Source organism: Diadema antillarum, unplaced genomic scaffold, assembly GCF_040938485.1.
Source record: "Diadema antillarum isolate AM-2024a unplaced genomic scaffold, OU_Dant_1.0 seq00000143_RagTag, whole genome shotgun sequence".
NCBI lineage: Eukaryota > Metazoa > Echinodermata > Echinoidea > Diadematoida > Diadematidae > Diadema > Diadema antillarum.
The window spans coordinates 312,272-334,207 of record NW_027271219.1 but is presented as its reverse complement, the minus strand read 5'-3'; the positions used below and the strand labels follow the sequence as shown (position 1 = coordinate 334,207).

The following is a 21,936-nucleotide window of genomic DNA, read 5'->3' as shown; positions in this document are numbered from 1 at the left end:
GAATTAGATTGAACTGTGTCCTTTTTTTATGCCTACCCAGTGAATATGAAGTACCTTAGTCCTCAGTACACTGGTGATTTAACCCATTGAAGACAACGTCCTGAGTAAACTTGGGCAGGGGTCTATGGGAAATGCGTGTTGTAGCAAAGTCAGCCCTTCCTGGATGGGTTGATAGCAAAAAAACAAAAACAAACATACAAAAACTGTGTTTGTTTGTTGATGATATTGAAACATTCCCATTTTTGACGCACTACATATGTTTTATATGACTTGTATGAAACAGTAATCACAGTATACAGTATAAGGCATCCTTTTTCATGTGTATGTGGGGTGTATTAACCCCAACGCTTTTGGCTTTGAAACAAGAGTAAAAAGGAAAAAAACATACGCAACAAAAATTGTGACCCCCCCCCCCCAATTAGCCCACAGCCTGTCTATACCTTTTATTTCTGTTTTCTTATTTCCTTTGTACAAGTAAACAGTTAAATATGGCATACATGCCTCATGTAAACATCTTCCATTCAGACATGTAGAATCATCCATCATGTTTAAAATCCATCAATATGCCACAAGTGTGCGAAGGAAATTTGTAGCTGAAGTTTTAATCCTCACTGTGTGTTTACATTATTTTATGCCCATATGCGTGTGTCTGTGTGTGTGTGTATGGGAGTGTGCCAAGCTTGATAAGATTTGTAGTCATTCCTGTGTCAATACATCCTATCCAATGTCAATGATCCCATTGTGCAAAGTGTGCCTGCGAAGTACATGTAGCATGGAATTTTTCAGGTTGTGGGTATCATGACCTTATCACCGGCAGGCAGACTTTAGCTTGAATTCAATATGATATGAAGATCCTTGAGGCCCTTGACAACAGAAGCTGCCGAGATCTCCCAGACTTTGGGCTGATAAAGGTGTTTGCATTTCTGCGAAGTCTCACCTTTGCCGAGATGTATTCCATTTCTTGTAAGTTTGTTTTTTTCTTTCTTCCTGATCTTCCCACAGCCTTTGTTTGCATACTGATACCTTACAAATCCCCAGTGACCTGACATAATGCACATTTTACCTTCAGGGTTTTATGTCTTGCTCCCTACTTTAAGAATCCACCTTACTACGGTTTCGAGGAATGCACTCTTCACAATGGCAAGAAGGCTCGTGGTAGAGATGTTGGTAAATGCTGTATTGGTAAAGTGACTGGACATGCTGAGAGGCTGGTGATGGTACTCGAGCCACAACATGGTAGCACTTGCAGACATGAACAACAGTCGCCATCCCAGCGGCAACGGTCGCAACTACTTCAAGGGCTACCTTGTGAAGGTGGCGGACTCGGGCATTACCTTCACCCGAAACTATTCGCCCGTGGGTCCACGGGACTCCAACCAGCTGAAGAACAGCATTGACAACCCAGCCAACTCCCTGCGCCGGAGTGCATCCATTTTACCGATAGTTGCCTACCCAAAGACGACAATCACTGATTGGAACTCAAACAAGTAAGTTTCATGGGAATAAACAACCCAAACAAATCTTTTTAGTCACATGATGTATTGTTTAGATCCATTCTCTTTCTTTCGTGGGAATTTACAATGATAGTGATCTGTATTGTGGTGTTGACGATATCTTTACAGATACCCCATAGAGCCAACATTTTTGTGAAGAAGGAGTGAGGGAGGGAGAGAGAGAGAAGGGGGGGGGGGGGCAGGGGGAGATGAAAATGTCCCTATTTTTTCGGTTTATTTGGTGGTTTTTTTTTTTTTTTGTTCCTGCTGAGCCCTGCAAAAATGCTTTGCTATCAAATACAAATTGTAGCACAGTGTACTCTTGGCAGGGATTGTTATGTGTGCCAGCAGATAGTGTCGTACAATTTTGTATGTAATGTGTGTTGAATGGCATTTTTCACCAGGATGAAAGAAATACCCAGTCAGTGTCACCTCGTTCTGGGTGTGAGCAGTACATTGGGTGGTAATCTCATTGAGCTATTACATCTCAGTGTCATTAAAATCTGTTGTTTTAGGTTCCTGTACTGGATGTCAGCATCTGTAGCAGAATGGGTAGAATACATTACATGTGATGCACATTGTATGAAAAATATGAATGTCTGCATTCTTCGTCATCGAGCAATGTTACATGTATTATGCGCCATATCTTTGAGTGTCAGCTATTTTTCTCTCCTTTTTGGTTTTACATTTAATGTGTGTTTACACAGTATGGTCAACAGACTTTTTTGATACTAGAATTAGGAAAAAATAATTTTGTGTGAAGTACTGTTTGGACATCGATCCACTGTAGAACCAACTGTCAGGGCAAGCCTGTCTAAAAGTTATGAGAATCTGATGGACATGAAGACAAGGCATCACAGTTTTATGTTCAGTGGGCATTTGTACGCTCATATCAAACAATTACACTGCATGTACAATGATTGACATACAGTGTGTCTTCTACTATCCTTCATAGTGTAACAGCAATTATTATAATGGTGATCACATTTCATATACCTCCAGATTCAGTCACAGGCTATTCAAGCCCATGCATTAGACTGTTTTGATGTTGCCATGACAACACACTCTGGAATCTTCCCAGCAGGTGTGTAGGAAGGTGATGGTGTTTTGTGGGTGAAATGTACAGGAAGGAGATTTGCAAGAAAACCACAATGCATATTGTAGGAGGTGATTTCTCTCTCATCACTCACCATTTCCATAGCAACCCCCACCCGTCTCGGGTTCCTTGTTTGGCCACCCACGGATGTTACTTTATGAATTGGCTTATAATTGCATCTCCCTGTTTTCAAAGACACAGTGTGAGGTGATTTTATGCCTGCTTTGTACTGTTAGCGCACAGCAAACCCCATGAGATTTGCAACAATAGTTTGAAATAGCTTCAGCGAAATTCATATTGTATTCATCGGTGCTTAACATGCAGCAATTGTAGCCAAAAGGGATGGTATGGTATTGGTTGAGATGAGGATTGGGCTTTTAAGTTTTTGCAAGATACTGAAAATCAATTATGAAGCGTCACTCTAGCAAAGAAATCTATTAGGAATTCAAAGTTTATTTGATGAAAATCGGTTTTGAAATGGCTGACATATAACTATACGAAAAAGAAAATTTAAAGCAAAACATTCCTAATAAAAGGTCGGTCCCACCTTTTATAAGGATATCCCTGTTTTGGATATACTGAGTCAGTCATTTCAAAATCGATTTTGATCAAAGAAACTTTGACTTCCTCATAGAATTGCATGCGCTTTCATATTTCAAAAGAGGTTTCTCATTATCTCACACACAAAAAAGTTGGAAACAGGAAACCCCATCTCAACCAAAACTAGGGCCTTTCATCAATTTAACACAAACCTTTTAAAAGGGACTGTACAGTACTGGTTGAGATGGGGATTCATGTTTTGAACATTAATTAGAAACCTCTTATGAAATGTGAAAGAGCATGTGATTTTAAGAAGGATTTTGATGAAAATTAGTTTTCAATTGGCTGAGATATCCAAAAAAGTGATAATGATAAAAGGTGACAGGCCACGCCTTCTATTAGGATCTCTTTGTTTCACTTTTTTTGTCGTTGATATCTCAGCCATTTCAAAACCGATTTTCATCAAGTAAACTTTTGATACTCCTTAGAATTGCATGCTCTTTGACATCTCGTAGAGTGGTTTCTGAATAATCTCGCAAAACATTAACAGCTAAATCCTCTCCTCAACCAGAACTGTAGACACCCTTTAAACTGCCCTTGTAAAGTTTGTTTCAACAGACTTGTAAAGGTGTAGCTGGATTTTGAAAAAGACAGTAAGTTTAATGTACAATTCTCAAAATACCATGAACAGCATTGCAGTGGTAGTGTGCAAATCAAAGATGCCTGCAAACAACTAGACCTCTAACCATCAGTTCAGGGCTCGACATTAATTTTTATTTTACTCTATTTGCCAGTTCATCCCATTTTAATCTTTGAATGTGACCCAAAAAAGAAATAGGGCCACCTAAATGAAATTTAGGGCCACCTCCCTAAATGAAATTTAGGTGGCCCTATGAAAAAAAAAATTAAAGAAATATGTGACCGTGCATCACAAAATGAACAAAAAGTTGCGCGCACTGATTTTGTGTGAAGACTGAAAATAGATGAAAAAGGTCAATTTGGTCAATCTTGACTTTTTTACATTTTCTGAAAGAGCAAACTTGTCTTCTTCTACATTATGCTAAAATTTGGTATCATAAAATGAACAGGAAAGTGTGTTTTTTAAGCAGTTTATCTCGAACACTTTTCGGTAGAATAGTGTGATTAGGTGTGTCTTTAGAGTCCCCTTTTCATTTCTTAAAAACCTTGTACACACTCTTCACTCGCAACTCTTGTAACTTTTGAAAGAATGGTGCTACTACTTTGAAAGTTGGCATTAATCATGGACAGAGTGTGTTGATAAGGCATGCTTAATTTCAGTTTTATCTGATAATCTCTTCATTGTTGTTATGCCAAAGTAGTTTACATCATGTGTTTTTGTCCCATTTATCGCACAGCCAGCACAGCTTGGTAACGATTAAGCTCTTGAATCTAGACACTGTACTTCAGAGCCTATTTTCTCAGTTCACACTTTTCCTGAGTGTGTGTTTTCTTTCCAATATTTAGATAGGTTTAATAGGAAGAGTCCATTTGATTTGAGTTAAAAGTCTGCTCTTTCAGAATATGCTCTTAACTATTAATTTCATGTCTGGCGACTTTCTGTTTGTTTTGTGATGCAAGGTCACATGTGATATAACAATTCATTTTGAATTTTCACTGTGCAACATCGTCACCAAAAAATTGCCTTCGTGGAAATTTAGTGGCCCAACATCAATATTCAGTGGCCGAGGCCACCCCTAATGTCGAGTTTTTTCCACATCTACATAATTATAATGATGCAGCAAACTTTCATCAGTTGGGGTCATCGCACAATTGGAGATTTAGGCTTCTACCAACCTCTGGTGACGTGCTGGCTAGCTTTTGTCCACTCCTGTGGACTTTCATACTTTGCCACTGAATATTGTGAATACATATCTTTCATGAGCACTTTTGGGTGCCTTTTTTTGTTTGTTTTATTATCATCTTTTATTTTCATATGCTTATGGGACCACTCGGCTTTTGAAAACTCAGTCAAACTGTCATTTCAGAACTTGTTCAAGGCAAATACAGCTGTGAGCCTAACTGGTTCAAGATGCATGGTTTGCATATGAATAGAAAGTCACAGTGCAAGGCTATTTGATCGCATCTGGGACTCAGTCACCTTAACTTATAATACATTTTGTTTTAAAGGTAGGAATGTGTCAACCTTCCCACAGGTGTGTGTATTGTGGTGCATACAGTTTGTTGTTTGCCTGAACAATCCAATGTGTCGATGGTCCATTCTTTTCAGTTCTCTCCTCTATGAATGACCCTTTATCCCCACCACAATAGAATCCCAACTGTCGCTTTGTGTCAATGCGCCCGGGCATGGCCTAGGGGGGCTCAGCAGTAGTTCCCCCCACATCAGGAGTTGAATTCAGGGATTTGAGGGAACAATTGGTGGTTGCTTCTAGTATTGGATTGACGCTTAGCACCACATGGATGGCAAAGGCTGCCAGGGGCTGTGTAGACCATTGGATTTCACTGACGTCTGCCGGTCTACAAGGCCTCTTGAAGTGCATGAGATCACAGAGGTTGCATTCCACTGTCTGAACTTGTGAAATAACTGGAGAGCCCAAGGCATTTTGAATGCACCAGTCTTGCCAGTTGGAAATTGAGAATGAATTACTCTTATACTGGATGTATAGCCTCGTTGTGTCGCACAAGTGCACTGTGTGAGCATAGTCTAGAATCTGTAAGTGCAATTGTACTCCTCATCAGGACTGATTTTCAGGACTCAGGCCTGCTTTAAATCCTTTCAAGATCTATTGAGGCCCCCTGTCAAGTCTTCACACCATGGATTAGCAGTGGAGAGAGCCATTTTGCTACTGTGCTTTTACTGATAGATCCATTGCAAAAATATGTGATCGACATCAGAGCTGTGCAATACATTCAGCAGTCTGTGCTTTTTCCATTAACTCAGTCATTTCTCTGTTGAAAGTGATAATTGCACTTTAAGTGATGGTTGCACTTTAAGTGAGTATCAAAGGGAACAATCAGGAAGATGGATGGTTTGGTCTGTGATGGTCAACAAGAAGCAATTCTCCCACACCAACACATTCCTTGACTTGACCTTGATTGACACCCATGTCCAAGGCTCATTTAAAAAGTGGCACTCTGCTGGAACTGAAGAATTGGGTAACATGGTCAGTGGACTTTGACCAGAGTTTGTTTATCTCGAACTGTCAAACAAAAGAGATATCCAGCCCAGGCTACTGCTGGTAATAAAAGTAGATCACAATGTTTCGTCTGGCATATCGACACCGCAACCGTGACACCCAGAGTGCAGGAGGAGCTCGACACCAACATGTCGTATACTACACTATGGAGGATGGCAGAAGAGTGCTCACTAGTGTACCAGTCCTGTGAGTATATAATTTAGATTATGTGTCATACTAGGACTCTACCTGTACCTGTCAATGCTCTTTTAACATTGGATAGGTATGTTCATTTGACATAATTATAGGTTCAATAAACATTGATCTGAAAGTATGGGACTGGCAGAGGATTATCCCATGAGAAGAAATGTTTTCATGGTCTACACATGATATGAAGAAATTAAAACTTGTAACAGGAAAACTGCTTATCAAAGTTTTGATGAGGTCATCCCATGAGACTGACACTGTTCTCATAATTCGCATAATACGGTGGCATCAAATTTTCAGGCCCAATATAATGTACACCTCGATCTGAGGTACAATGTGTAAGCACTGCGTGTGCTGCAGCACACATAATATTTCGTGTGGGAAAAAGATAGTACAAGGTCATGTGTCAAGTCACAGTAAGAAAAACACCGGTGTGCTGTCAGTGATATTTTGTGACACAATTCACACTCCGATCCCACATGCATAATTTCTGTGAAGTTTGAATTACCACCCTGAATGATATTGTGCACCAATTTTTTTTTTTTTTTTTTTGTACCAGGTACATAATTTGCATTCACTTGAATTCCTGTCCCAAATACTATCCAGTGCGTATTTCACTGTAGAATGAATGCTGCCCAGAGACCTCTTTAATACTTTTTCAGTTCCATGCCTGTCGTCACCTTTGAGGTTTGAATTTATTACTCAACTTACCCTGTGTTTCAAAATGTGATACCAAGTGAATGTTACACAATTGATTTAACTGTAACTTAATCAATGCATTGCTATCCACATACTGACATGAAATATTGAACTTTGGTACTTGTGGGATACATGCTAGTACCTTGGACCTTGTCTAGCTACAATGTACACTGTAACAATTTGCCTGTGCTATATGTTCAAGAGAGAGAGGAAAAAAAAAGAAAAAGTCAACATTTAATCATAAGGAACAACTGTTTGATTGCCATAGTAGCTGTGAATGCTTGTCAGCAGAGTCAAAATGTGAATAGAGACCTGTACTATGGGACAATTGTGTGAATTGCAGACTGTTTTATATCTTATATTAACCTCTAATCAAGGCTGCACACTAACCCATTTTTTCTACTGGTCGGACCTGTCCATGTCGGACCAGAATTAGATACCAAATTTTTCTACTTTTTAACTGGTGTGGACATAAAATGTATTTGTTGGCATGTTCTGTTTTTTCGACTGGACCCCAATAATATCGTGTTGTTGTTGTTGTTGTTGTTGTTGTTGTTGTTTTTGTTGTAGCGGTCATGTTAGACCAGTAAATTAATTTTAGCAATTCCTGAAAAGTTAATGAATCAGTCAGATCTGTGTCAGTTTTAAGTGTTGCATAATAGTGCACATTGTTTGTCAATTTTGTAGGCACACAGGACTGTTTTCTTCACCTTTTGGCACAGATGTCTTGAAACTTATTGTAAATGAACAGGGGTTTCCAATTAAATCCCCTTATCCTCTACTTATTAGCATGGATGATTGGTACATATGTCTAGAAAGAAACAGCCAGTGAAAAAAGAGTGCCTAGTCCCCTAAAACCCTTTTGCCACACCATGCTATATCACTGTTAGACTCGGGGCCCCAATTTGGCCAACAACTTACTGTAAGGTTAAGTATGGGGATGTACATAGAAATGTATGATAATAACATAAATTGTTTATTTTTGCACTAAAAAGCATACAAACTTTTTATTGCCGGTTGAGCCAACTCCCTCAGTTTTCGATGGCGGTAAATAATCACATTGAGTGATACTTAACTATTAAACAGGTGACAGCACAAACTGTTGCTGCCTTCTCATCCACGGAAAATGATATTCATGTTCGTACATCATCTGTATTTACACTTTCAAATGGATTGTCTGACTTTCACCAAACTTCACGAAGATGTTCCTGTATATTTCTAATCTATCACTGAATCCACCTTTATTTTGCTTAAATTCCCCATCAGTGAGGCAAGTCTCTAGAGGTAAAAATGACTAGTACATGGACATACATTGTAGACAAGAAGTAGAGCAGATGAGGATAGCAGACATTTTGATTAGACTGGAAAGTGGGTATCAGCAGTGACAGACCTTTATTTAATGCAAACACTTTAAGATTGCAAAATTTGATATACCGGTAATGAAAGATATCTGATGCTTGAACCATGTATACTTTGTTCCAGAACTGAAGATAAAATTTAGCATTGTGAGAACTGATAGTGAATGTCAATATCTCTCACCCACTACTGTCAATGGAACAGTCTTGTGGGTTTATCACACGTTGCCAATGAAGCTAATGAATATTCATAAGAAGGCTCTTTCATGATCCTTGCTTTTCACCCCACCTGTGTGTTTTGTGGGTTACTGGGCTTCATGAATAATAGAAAGTGTATTCAGCTTGTGAGGCTTATCCCGAACAAACAAGATCGCGAGAAGCAGATTCAATAGGAGGCAGCAAGGTGAATACACAGTTTTAACGGGGGAACAGCGAAAATGAAGCGGTGGTGGATAATCCACAGTTATATTCGCTGCCAAGTAGATTGGATGTCGCTGGAGTGTGATGGTTGCTTGTGATGCCTAGCTGTGATGGCTGTCTGGTGTTCCGCTTCTCCCAAGGCATCATGGATTGAAGTTTGTGGAGCATCATTTCGTAGCATCATTCTGTGTCTGAAGTGATGGTTGTGCTGGTATTACCCTCAACATCTTTCTGTTGCCAATCAGGCTTGTATCATGGTAACTGCAAAGGCTGTACGTTGTTGTATGGTATGGAGAGCATCGCCCAAGAGAGTATTGATTTCAGCTGTGAATAGGGTTTGCTGTAAAGATAATAGGAGCTCATTGTGAGCCATAAAGAATGTACAGGGTAGGTCTTTTTTGCATTGCATTCATGGGGGATTAAAGACGTGCGTTGATGAGCATTTGAAAAGAACATTACCAAAGCCAACCCTCCCTTGAGTTCCTTAGAAAGTGCGGATCGACATTCTTAATAGTGATACCAGTAATTGTAGTTGGTGGCCATCTATCTTTGTAGACAGACTTGTAATCGAGTGTGTTCTTTTCATCATTGATCACAGATCTGTGTTAGAACATCAATTGCCATCAAATTGGGCACTATAGCTAAGTGCAGATGTCATGCCATTAAAACTGCCGTCGGGAAAATCTTCCTTGAAGAGTTACATGTAGTTGTTTTCCACTGCAATGTTGATGGATGGTATTCAGATTACTACATAATATCGAGAAGTTATCAAATTTTTTAGAATGGTACAGTTGATATACTTGTTATATATACCACGAAGGGTAGACATACTAGCTAGTGCGTAAAACACTCCAAGCCACCATGCAGTGTCTACAGGAGTGAAAGTTGAACACTCATGGGTTTAATTTGTTGACCGGATAATAGAAATGCAAACTGAATTTTTACACAACTTCTATACTGCAGGCAGAATAATGCAAATGTTAATGGCTCTTCTTCGTAACCTCTTGACCACTGCCTTTGCTGTTCAAGGGTCACATAGTTCATATCTAGTTTCTAGTAAATTGCAAGGTTTATATTTTTGATGTTCAAACGATTGCTAAAATGTGCTGAAGCTACTGGACAGTATTGTAATGAGACACAGGATCTAGAGACGGAAGACAACCATGACATCATTTACCAATCTTAAAAATTGTGTCACAACTGCCCTTTATTTCAGTAGATACGCTATGAATCTGATGATGATTTGGCAAGGGACACGGTCTCTTTCAACCTCTTTGATTTGGCAATGTCTATAGAATGGCAGTGTAGATGCGCTTGAGAGTTTCTTCCATCATAGCTCTTCATGTGTTCCAAAGTTTACTCCATGAATGAGTTAATTTACTTCTTGTTTGCCCACATCTATCCATCTAAACATTAACTTGAGCACATTCAACTTGAGTGGATAGTGTGTTGATGCCATGTTTCAAAGTTCAACCCTCTTCATAATGATATCACAACAGATTAAAGGGCCATTAACACCATTTTTTTGAATGAGCAGATTAGAAAAAAAAAGAAGATTAAGTTTTATCAGTGTGTATAGTTAAATGAAAAAAGTAGGGAAAAAAGTAGGACACACATAGTGTGCAGCTTTGTACTTACCAGAGTTCAGAGTCTGAGTTTTGTCTGGCAGTTGTATCAGTTATCTTTCTAACATACAGCATAAGTACCAGTATGCTAAGCAGGGGAAGTTACTGCAGTGGATAATGGAAAGCACAAAGCAGCTTTGCCGGACTTGTGCTTGTCAAGGAGAAATGCAGTGCCTGTGTGAAGTTTTCTTCCTTAGTGAATTATCCAGGTTGCATGACACTTGCTGTTCTGTCAGTGGCTGTGGAGTCATCGCGTTTTGCTACGACTCGAGATGAAGAAGGAACTGTATTTGATAGCAGATTGCTTTCACCTCTTTGTGGGTTACTCCCCTGACTGTTTTGTAGACTGTTCACACCTACTTTGATGGCAGTATTACTAGCAGAAAAATAATGCCTACTCTTTCCACAATGAGTATACGCTTACCCATTCTGAACCAGAAATGGTATATGGATGTTCTCGACTCACAATATCAAGAAGCTTTGTCAAAGGATAAGAGGTGGAAGAGGAAAGGAAAGAACAGGTTTGTACTCTACAGAGCAGTCGCAATATGGCTTCTGTGTACAATACTCTCTGTTTATACTGTCATGTGTAACATTTTCTCTAGAGTTTAACCAAGTGTTCAAGTTTTGTAGGCTTCATGATGACATTTTAGATTTTGTTGCTCATCCATTTGACAACAAGCATGCTATTAAAATGCTTTGTTTGTTCTGTTTTCTTTATTGTGCATACCATTTTCAAGTCATAATTGACATGAATTTGCCTTCAAGAATTTGTTGCTTTGTTTTATGTACTTGCCATATTGCCATTTTGAATTTATAATGTTGTTTGGAATGGTTTTGGCCTTTATTTCTACATGTTGTTATCCATCGGCGTCTTATCAATCATTTGACAATAACTGGCTATTCAAGTTATTGATCTTGCTAATACATTTCAATTCCTTGCCCTATTTTGTGTTCACTGTTTAAATTGTTTGAGATTCTTTGAGATTTACATGTAAATGTTGTTGAAATCTGGCAGTGCTGGAGAATTTGTCTTCTTTTAGGTGTCTTGCTCCCAAAGAATTAAATCAAGGTAAACATGTTACATACTATGTAAGAATTTATTCACAGTACACACAGTTGACAAACTAAAAATCAATTTGCCACTTGTGTCTCAAAATCACATTGATACAGTTTATCAAAAGGTTCACAGTCACATAGCAGATATTTTTTTTTGTCTGTTCTTTTTATAGTAAACACCTAAATAGAGACATCTGCATTGTATCTATTTTTTTGTCTATGTAGCATTTACTCTTCTCCAATTACTCAGTAATTTTGCGAATGATATCATACAAAAACTGCTATGAACTGAATATAGGTTATTAGAATGTGTCCTGTTCTGTTTTTGAATAGCATTTCTGGATTTGTTTGTATCCTTATCCCTCATATATTATTCTTTCCATAATGCTCAGCTCAAGCAACACTCACTACTCAAACCAAGAACCTCCTCCCAGCAGCTCTCATCCACCCGCCGGCAAGAGTGGGCCGAGTGCAGACATCAGCCGGCAGATGTCCAGCGATGACCTCCGGCACTTAGAGAGAAAGCTTGAGAGGGAGAGGGAGAAGAGACTCCACACAGAGCCCCCGCCCCCACGGTTAGACACCAGAGGTGAGTAGGTGGGGGCTGGGGGGGGGGGGGGAAGGGGTCCCAATGTATCATAGCCTTTACAACTGACAAGTTTTATTGCAAAATGAGCTAAGCGCCATTTTGAAACATTTCAAAGTAAGTCCATTATCAGATAGAGCAAAATCAAACCTTTCCAGTAATACCTCACTTGTGACATAACAAGGAATATTCTAGAAGTTATGATTAAAATTATGCTGTATTTTCTTATAATTCTATTTTGTTTTTAGCAGCTTTAATCACAAATATCTCAAGAAGAAAGGAGTTAGCTCGTTTTGCGATAACACTCTTCAACTGTCCTGCCACTGCTATCGAGTATGATTGATCCCACATCAATATCGTCAAGTTTCTCCTTAAAGTGTTTTATTGAAATCCAAGAGAAAATGATGCTTTCTATCATTTTTACTGTAAGCTTCTCGTGCACTATTATCAAAGAGTTCAGAAGAGAAATAGATGTCCCTGTAGTCCTGAGACCATGGTTGTGTTTACTGGGTAGTTCAGTTTTAGACGAATTTTATTCAAAATGCAGTTCCTAATAGTCATTCTGAGGGAAAAAGGACTTGTATTATCCTTACTGGGATTACTGGTTCATGTGTCTTTTTGAGTCCAGCACAGGTGCGTAATCATCACCAGTGCTCAGTGAAATAATGCAACCATGGTATAATTTCATTGACACAAGTACTGCTTGGTAGTGAATGACTCCTTATGCAAAAACTCTTGGAAATTTGAAGGCTTTAGAAATAATACAGTGTACATACATCATGTGGTTTGATAAGATGGTTTCACTGATTGTTAAAATTACCTTGTATACTACCTCATAATGTAAAGGAACAGAGTTGAGGGTAAAAGCTCCTTCAGGCGAAACGGTGATGGTAAAGATACAATAAACTGTATATTTCTTCATTTGACATGGAAAAGTGCAAAGGCATATCATAAAGTCATATAGATGGCTCTAGGTTATTTTTTTTACAAGTAATGCACAGTGCACGTCATAGAAATAAAGCATTTTAGTGGTACAAATGTATGTGGCCCTGCATCACAAAACCAACAAGATGTGGCCAAACATGGATTTTTAGTTGACCGCAGATTCTGGAAGAGCAGAATTTTAACTTTCAAATGATTTTTGACCTCATTGAAATGGACTCTCCTAAACCTAGATCTAAAAATTGGAAAGAAAGCACACACTCTGGAGAAGTCTGTACTGAGAAAAGAGGCTCCAAATTAGAGGGTCCATTTAAGCGCGTAATCTTGACCCTTTGAGGATGAGTCCCGAGTTTACTGGGGCAGGGGTCTATGTGAAATGCGTGTTGTAGCAAAATCAGCCTGTCCTCAACGGGTTAACAGGCCATGCCAGCTGCGCAATGAATGGGACCAAAAAACATGATGTGGAACACCATAGCAGCAACAATGAAGGGATCAGCATGCTCTATTACCACATTTTTACGTTTAAACCAACTTTCAGAACAGTGGTAGCAGTATCCTTTCAAAAGTTACTACAGTTGAAAGCGAAGAGTGTGTAAAAGGGTTCTTTAAGAAATGACAAATGGCCTCTAAGACATACCTAATCCCTCTATTCTACAAAATAGTGTTCTAGAAAAACTGCTAAAAATGCAATTTCCCTTTAAATTTATGATTCCAAACTTTAGAATAATGTAGAAGAAATTGCTCTTTCAGAAATATGAAAAAAACCCCTCAAGATTGGCTAGTTTGATCTTTTTCACCTTTTAGTCCTCATGTACAATCAGTTGTAGAATACCGGTTTCTTATGCAATCCACTCTTGTACCTTTCTATTAAACAATACCTGTATAATTTGTGACATTCCTGTAAAACAGTGGTAATATGATCATACATTTAACCCTATCTAGGCGGGGGGGGGCCTCCGAGGCCCCCCCCCCTTCAACGTTCCGCGCGATGTATCGCTAACGCGAAAAGCTATTGCCGCGATGTTTCATGACTTTTTTCTTTCGAGTCTCCCGCATCTTTTGAAACCAAATTTGCATTGCCCGGGCACGCGGTTCCGAAGTTGGGCATAAATATGTACGTGCATGTCAGACCAAAACTTGCTCAAAAACGTGAATTCGTTTACAATTTCAATGCAAAATGTGCTAACAGGCAAATTTCATAAAAGCAAGGTTATTTTTGGGTTTTATTGATCAAAATCAATTAATAACATATTTTCTTGTTCGGAACAATGTCGCGGACAAGTTTCATTAAAAAAACTATGAAAAACATAAAGTCGAAAAAACAATGAAATACATAAGAAATTAAAAAAACAATAAAATACTTAAGAATTTTTTTCTAATGTCACAATTATTTTCTCTTACAGTGTATATTTGCTCAGGACACTAAAAAGAATATTTACACTAAAAATGTGCCCATTTTGAGCTTTATTTTAATAGTGATTTATACCAAATTGTCTGATTTCATGCATCATTATGCATAAATAAGCATAATTTAGCATAAATGATAATTTTTTTAAAAATTCAACTTCGTCGTACTTTAGATTACGTCATAGGCAATGTGTGTGCCAATTTTCGTCGCGATCGCGCTGTCGACAGCTGAGATCTGGAGGGCGGCCTGGGAGGCCCCCCCCCCCCCCCCCCCCCCCAGCTCTATGATCTACCTAAATAGCCCGGCCTAGTTAGGGTTAAGATGTCTTCATTCACAAGAATCACACTGTGTGCAATACATAGTTTTTAGAAATGGCACAAATTAGTTTTAAGCACTTTCCATGTTTCACCTGTTCTCTTGATGCATCCATATCTCAACAATATCATGAGATGCTTCACATGCATTAATTGGTCAAATAGTTTCCATTTAAATGTCAGTGCTATCATTTAAAGGGTTGATTTTTGTTTGAGAATGCTTTTCATTTTCCATGAATGTCTCATCTCCACTTCATTTCACCCAATGCACCACACTGTACTGTCACTGGACACATGAAAATCAAACGTCAAGTAGTCTCAAGGTATCGGAGGCTAAGTCTCAATAGTTACTGTCCACCAAGAACTGCTTTGAGTCATGCAGGAGGTATCAGATACAATATCCTAAAATTTTGGATGCTGATGTTTGATTTTTGTCTTTCTTCCACAATGTTCACCCAAAAGAATGTTGTAATTCAGTATTTAGTTATCATTGCATAGTATGCAATTTTGTAAACAATGGATTAGATTCATCCTAACGGTCAAATTATTTCCCAAGGTTTTTTTTTTTTATTTAGAAGTGTGTGAGTGGGAATAACATTTCAACTTTTCTCCTTCTATCATCACTACTGTAACTCATTCCTCCACATTCTTTTACATTGAACTAGAGCTGTATCTAGTCATGAGTTTTTCACCTTGTTTGGTACAAGTACACAACAGCTTGATGCTAGGTAGTATCCCTTGTGAATCAAAGATTGATTCCTCTTGAGTCATACTATTCATGAGAGTCTTTGGAGTAAACAGCTATCCTACACATCTCCTGACTGTTATACTCTGTGTTTGAAATATTAACATTTCTTTCTTTTTTAAATGAAGTGGTGGTTCTCTGTCCGTAGATCTGTATAACTTGCATTATTTACAATTTTCCTTGGTCCTTGGTGTAATGTATGACATTTCGTTAATATCCTGTCACATCACCTCCAAAGTGAGGAGAAATTGTAAAAATATGTTGTGGCAACCTGCAATTTTAAACTTTGATTTGTTATCCTAAATACAGTCCACACTTCTTTTACAAGAGAAACATTTACCATGTGAGCAATGGTGGTAGAACTACAGGATGATGTATTGTACATACAGAGCTTTTATAGTAAACATTACTGTGTTACCACACAAAGTGGATATTGCATGGCAAGACATTGTGAAAAGATATTTTCCTACTTGCCAGAAACTTAACATTTTGGTGAGTGTCCTGAACATAAACTGAGCAAGTACTAGTACATATGGATTTGTGCTTGTCCAACAGTGAGATTCTAAAGTTGCCCCAAACAAGCTCATACAACATGTAGATTCGAATCACTCCTATAAGTTTGGAATAAACCCTATTCATTGTACGTTCCTGCCACTTTGAAAAGGGGTTATGTCCTCGTTTAATACACTTATATTTTGTTGAATAACAAGACCAGTAAAAGTCTTTATGAAAGTGATACCCCTCAATTCAGAACTGTTACTGGTTCACTTTGTTTATTTATTTATTCATTTATTTTATTCATTCAATTATTTTATTCATTTTATATTATCCATCTATTCATTTTTCAATTTATCTATCTGTCTATCTATTTATCTACCTATCATATCTGTCAATCAATCTATTATTGTTCAAGATTGAGAATATTCTGTATTCCACAGTATTTTCCTCAAGGTTGCTGGGCCCCCTCTGAGTCTGCTATTGGATTGTCCATCCTGGACTGGATGATGCTTTCTTTCATTTACCTTTTCTCCTTAGGTGAAAGCTGTATCTCACTATTAGTGTCACATTTGAACCCAGTGAGATGTGTACAAAGTTTGATTCACTCACCTTTCCTTCCCTTTCCCCCCTCCATCGTGGAACTTCTGTTTTAGAATGGGTACTGCACATGCAAAAGGGAAAATACTAAATGTCACAGGGCTTGATTGATCACACTCATAGACTTTCTTTTTATGTTGGTGTTTTTAATACTTTTATGTCATTATACTATGGAGTGAACATCTGCTGACAGATGTATTAAATGTACTTCAGCCTTAATCTTTTCAGATGAATGTGGGGAATTTACATTCCATTAATGGTTGATGGTGGAGGGAGCTTTTTGCATAAAATATGCAGTGAGATTTCTAAATTGCCTTATTAGGCCTTTTCACATCAGCCCGATAAATATCCAAGCTCGAGATATTTTTCGCAGAAAATAGTCAGCAAAATAGCGCGCCATTTCGAAACATCGGGCTGATGTGAAAACGCCTATTGTCGCTTGCCCCACAGAAGGGCCCTGGCAAGTTAACATCGTGCAAGCCTCAGGGCCCTTTTGCCGGGCAGGCAAGGTTTATACTCATCAAGTGCATTCATTTAGGTGTAGGAGAAAAAGAAACTGGATATTTTGATATATGTACGTGAAGTTTTGAATTGGTTAAAATTCTGCATCAATCTGTTCCTGTAAGCATCTTTGATATACACTCATACCTCTTGCTGCAAATTGCACCTTCTTGGTACAATTTATATGACACAAGTTGCAAGATAGTACATGTAGCCCACTTTCACTATAGAGCTTGCGCAAGCCTTTGAACAGGCTTGTTTATAGCATGCTATGATGTTACAAAATTACATTTTACTCAAGAACTCTTCATGAGTTCACAGGTTTGCTTTTTTTTCAACATGAATTGTGAATGGCAGAGTTGGATAAAATGATTTAATAGTAAAGTACATTTTTTGATATTGAGTGAAACATGTGATGCTCCAGCTGTGAACCTTTTATAGTGGAGCAACGTTTCTTCCACCCATTGCAAAATCTTGCACCATCATGCTGTATGATACCGGAACTGCATGCTACTGTATACTGCTGTAGCTATATGCAACTGGAACATGACTGAGTATACCCTATCATCAGGGTTGTACAATGCTTGACTTTTATAGTGTATATTCGGTTAGGTAATGCCCTGTCTTTGTAGAAAATAGAGTGAACATTTTAATAGCAAACCTTTTACCCATATGTTTTCACAGTGTACGGTGATTCCAGTCCCCACATGGATTTCACCGCCAGGAGAAACGGCTTTCGTCCCACCAGCAAGAATGCTTTCATGACGCGAAACGAACAGAACATGCAGCTGGCCGCCTTCCGCCACAGCCACACCCCCATGGCCGACCCCCTTAGTTCCCTGTCCATTGGGCCCACTCCATGTCCACCTGGTGCCCCAGGCACTCTCAGAGGCCAGAGCATCGGGTTTGGGAGCAGAGAGGGCACCATGGTTAGTGGCTTGAATGCTAGCTGCGGTAGCTCCAGCAGCCAAGGGCGGGCAGGAAATGTGAAGTCCAGGACAAGATCAATATTCCTCTCTGGGCAGAGTGAAAAGTACAGACGTAAGTTGATCAAGCCAGACTCCACTCGCTTTAATATACTTTTGAAATGATTCAGTATCAGAACCTACAATTCTAATTTTTGAATGCAGACAAGTCTTCTGTCTATTTCAGTGGGTTTTGCTGCATTTCTTTCATATAAAAAGACAAATTTGTGCATAACAAGAATAGGAAAAATGCTTTCAACACTCATCCTCAACGGATTAAGGGCAAAAACTGTGTTCCTCAGATATTTCATTAGAAGACAGAATTACAATATACGTGCAGTTTGGAATAAAAATCTGTTTGCAAGCCAAGTAGGAGGAAGAGAGAAAAATGCTGAATGATACAGATTACCCCTGCTTTCTCCAAAACAAAGTGATTGCTGCCATCAACCAGATGCCTCTAGACTCTGCTGACAGGCAGAAATGTTGGGCATGTTTTAGTTGTTACATCTTGTTGAAATCTCATCTCATTCCACTGGGCTAAGAATCATACAGTACAGGTCCTGATGGTGGTCGTATGTGTTGATTTTGCAGAGAACCAGTACCAGTTCCAGGACCCGGCGCTTGGCGCTGCCTCAGACTTCCAGCAGCGGCTAGCGGAGCTCACCGCACTGGAGACCGACACAGTACGATATGAGAGGACGAAGAAGGCCAAGAAAAAGGCCAAGCAAGACTCTGGATAGGAGGAACAGAGATACTGTTGTCACAGGAAATTATACGAACAAAAGTTTTGTCAAAGACATCAGTGAGTTGAAGGGATCATACCAATGTGGAGATGCTGATGATTTTCAGGCATGTCACTCATGAATGTGGAGACAAGGGATTCTCTGGACAGTTCAGCACGCATGATATTGCAGCATTCTTGCCCTGCACCTAGGAGCTGCTGGAACTCACGGAGACATGGAGTTTGCTATAGATGCATCGGATTGGAAGATGTGTTACTGAGTCAACAGAATTATGCTGCAATGAATTCCGTCCACCTTGGACAGTTGTGTTTTTTATTTTAAAAGAAGATGTCTCAAGACTCATATGATGTGTCAGTGTTTGTTTTCTTACCTTGTGATCTTTTCGTCACCAGTATTTTGCTATGTATTGTATTTGCAAGAGGGCCTTCAAGGAAAAATCTACCGTCAATCTTGCATGATATGACATTGGATTATCACAGTGTCATTTATCTTGAAGGCAAAATACTGTATTTAGATTTTTCATTTTGTCATTCCTCTTTTTAAAATGAGTTTTATTAAGTCAAAATTGCTTACTTGCAGTCAGTTACCACAAAGGAAAATCTCCACTCCCAATCTTTACTTTATTACATTGATTTTCCCGGCTGAATGTTACTCAAAACAAATTTTAACATTGCTCAACTATTTCCAGGCAAACTAAATGATATTGATTGAGCGTGCAGGGCAGCAAGGACAGTGTTAAAAATCTTTACACAGTTTCCTTGATGATACACCAAACATATCATACGCATTCAGTGTTCATCCCTGTGATTTGGCTCAGTCGGTAAAGCATCTGCCATCTAATCCAATGACCCAGTTTTCTTCCCGAGTCTGGCTGAGCAGTGTTGTGTTTAATCATTCCTTCCCCTCTGGTAAGAAGCAAAACACTCTGTCCCTCAGATAAGACATAAAATGGAGGTCCTGAGTGTGTTATTGAGCCACAACTCATATGTGTAAAAGATCCCACTTCATTCATTCATTGCAAAGAGCAGGATGTATCATCTGGTGAAGTGGTCTGCCTCACATCCAACTGGACCCCACAGAAGACCAGCCAGGGTAGCTGATGGGCTATCCAGCCATCTTCTTGGATGGAAAATGAAACAAGCAGCAAAAGCAAGTACATTGTAATATGCTCATCGGTCCCACCCCGTAATGAAAATACTGTAGACAGCCTGCACAAATAGCCTAATTGTATAGTTGCATTACTTCATTTTCAAAAAGGTAGGACTATGGTGTAAGCTCATATTTATGGCCTTACTGCTTTTCTGCCATAATTGATTGGTACAATATGTCAAACTAAACGACATAATAGATGATGACTAGCGGGGGAGGGAACATACTGAATGTTCCACCCGAAGGGTTTGAAATGCTATTGAGGGAGGTTATAAGTCCCTCGACTTCGTCTCGGAACTTATAGCCTCCCGAAATAGCATTTCAAACCCTGAGGGTAGAACGTTTGGTACATGTTCCCGACAACAAAAGTCATCATCTGTTATATTATATGGGTTAGTCAAATACATCAACGTCAACCACCAGCACAACGCACTCGCGCAGAGCCAAATTCACTGTGTGTGGGTCCTTCTGTCATTTGTTTCGTGAAAATGTTTTCCGATGGGAGAACATTACAAAAATGTTCTGCCCATGGGCAAACATACATAACCAGTGTTCCTCCATCACATGACTGTGTTTAGCCAGTCACTAACTGGTATTTGACTAACCCATTTAATATAATTTTCTATCCCTTTCAAGCATGGCATTGAAGCAATTCTAGAATGCAGAATCAAGTAAGGAAAAAATAGTCAATCGTCATTCATTGCAGAAAATACAACTAAAGGAGACGTTGTAGCAAAATTTTATAGTGTGAAGTCAAAGACCCTCTCTGACTTTCAATTCATGTGCTATCTGTAAAGTTGAAACTTTATAAAGCTTAGAATGTGATCTTTTGATTCTTGTGTATGACTGGCTGTCTACAGTTGTTTCAAATCCATTTTATTGAGTGTTCTATGGAAGCATGGGTTTTTCCACATGACCTGTATGTGTGAGCAAATGTACAATATAGTTTGATAATAAAGCATATCCTGCACTCTTGTATTTGTTTTCATCTTCGAAGGGATTTAAGTCTTTCACCAGAAATATAAAAATATGCAGTGACAGAATTGTGGTCCTTTTCCAGCCAATTCATTCATACTTTAATAATGCAACTGTGATAAACATGCAAGCATTCATCATTTACACTCACCATATTGAACATCAATGAACAATGTGTTAATAGAAATTATGTCAGAAATTGGACACATGTAGTTCCCGAAGTTCACGTAAGCGAAACCATTTTCTTCAGTCCCAACTGATTCCAGGTATGCAAAGTTGACTGCATGAAAAATATGTTGAAATCAGTTTGAAGAAGATACAGAAGATTGTCAAATCTTCATTAGTGTGTGAGACAGCAGCAAATTTGGACACTTGTACTCGTGGACTAGCAGTACTCAGGATCTCATTGTCTAGTACTAGTTGTTTCTTTGGGTTTGCATGTTTGAAACATATATGTTTATTACATGTTGATGAAGCATAAATACAAATGTAGCTTATTGTTTTCACAGGTATGCTCGGTAGAAATGTGATTTTCCCACTGTGTACCTGGAACAGATCTTTTTGAACTTCGAAACCTGACTGTGCCCAATTACAATTTATATGATACAGCTGTGAACTTTTTCTTACTTCAGCAGTGTTGATGACAAATTAAATGGCATGCAACCAGCACTGATATATTAAAAGTGATTTCAAGTTCAGATCATCCCATTGTGTGGGAGATTTGTTGTCGGTGTACTGATATATGAATTACCTTTGATGATTGAATGGCAATAGGCATATCTTATTTACCAGTACTTTGTCCTCATCTAGATTAATACCATTCATTTGAGGAGATTAACCTGTTGAGGACAAGTGTCGAGTATA

The 21,936-nt window shown here is 38.8% G+C and overlaps 1 protein-coding gene across 3 annotated transcripts; it reads left to right on the top strand.

The window, feature by feature from the left end:
• The first annotated feature begins 1,043 nt into the window (after window positions 1-1,043).
• Window positions 1,044-20,698, top strand: LOC139727684 (uncharacterized). Of its 3 annotated transcripts, none has more exons than XM_071638664.1 (4): window positions 1,044-1,487; window positions 12,042-12,238; window positions 17,925-18,281; window positions 18,797-20,698. In XM_071638664.1, the coding sequence occupies exons 1-4, from the start codon at window positions 1,234-1,236 to the stop codon at window positions 18,943-18,945; spliced, it is 957 nt and encodes a 318-aa protein (XP_071494765.1). In that variant the 5' UTR covers window positions 1,044-1,233; the 3' UTR covers window positions 18,946-20,698. The 3 variants fall into 3 exon arrangements, with proteins under 3 accessions (XP_071494765.1, XP_071494767.1, XP_071494766.1); XM_071638666.1 differs by lacking the exon at window positions 1,044-1,487 and adding an exon at window positions 6,154-6,491; XM_071638665.1 differs by lacking the exon at window positions 1,044-1,487 and adding an exon at window positions 10,799-11,111.
• The last annotated feature ends 1,238 nt before the right edge of the window (window positions 20,699-21,936 follow it).

Coding starts and splice junctions, on each gene's coding strand:
- LOC139727684 (XM_071638664.1), top strand. CDS start 1,234: ATGGTAGCACTTGCAGACATGAACAACAGTCGCCATCCCAGCGGCAAC. Junction 1,488..12,041: donor ACTGATTGGAACTCAAACAA/GTAAGTTTCATG, acceptor CATAATGCTCAG/CTCAAGCAACACTCACTACT. Junction 18,282..18,796: donor GCAGAGTGAAAAGTACAGAC/GTAAGTTGATCA, acceptor TTGATTTTGCAG/AGAACCAGTACCAGTTCCAG.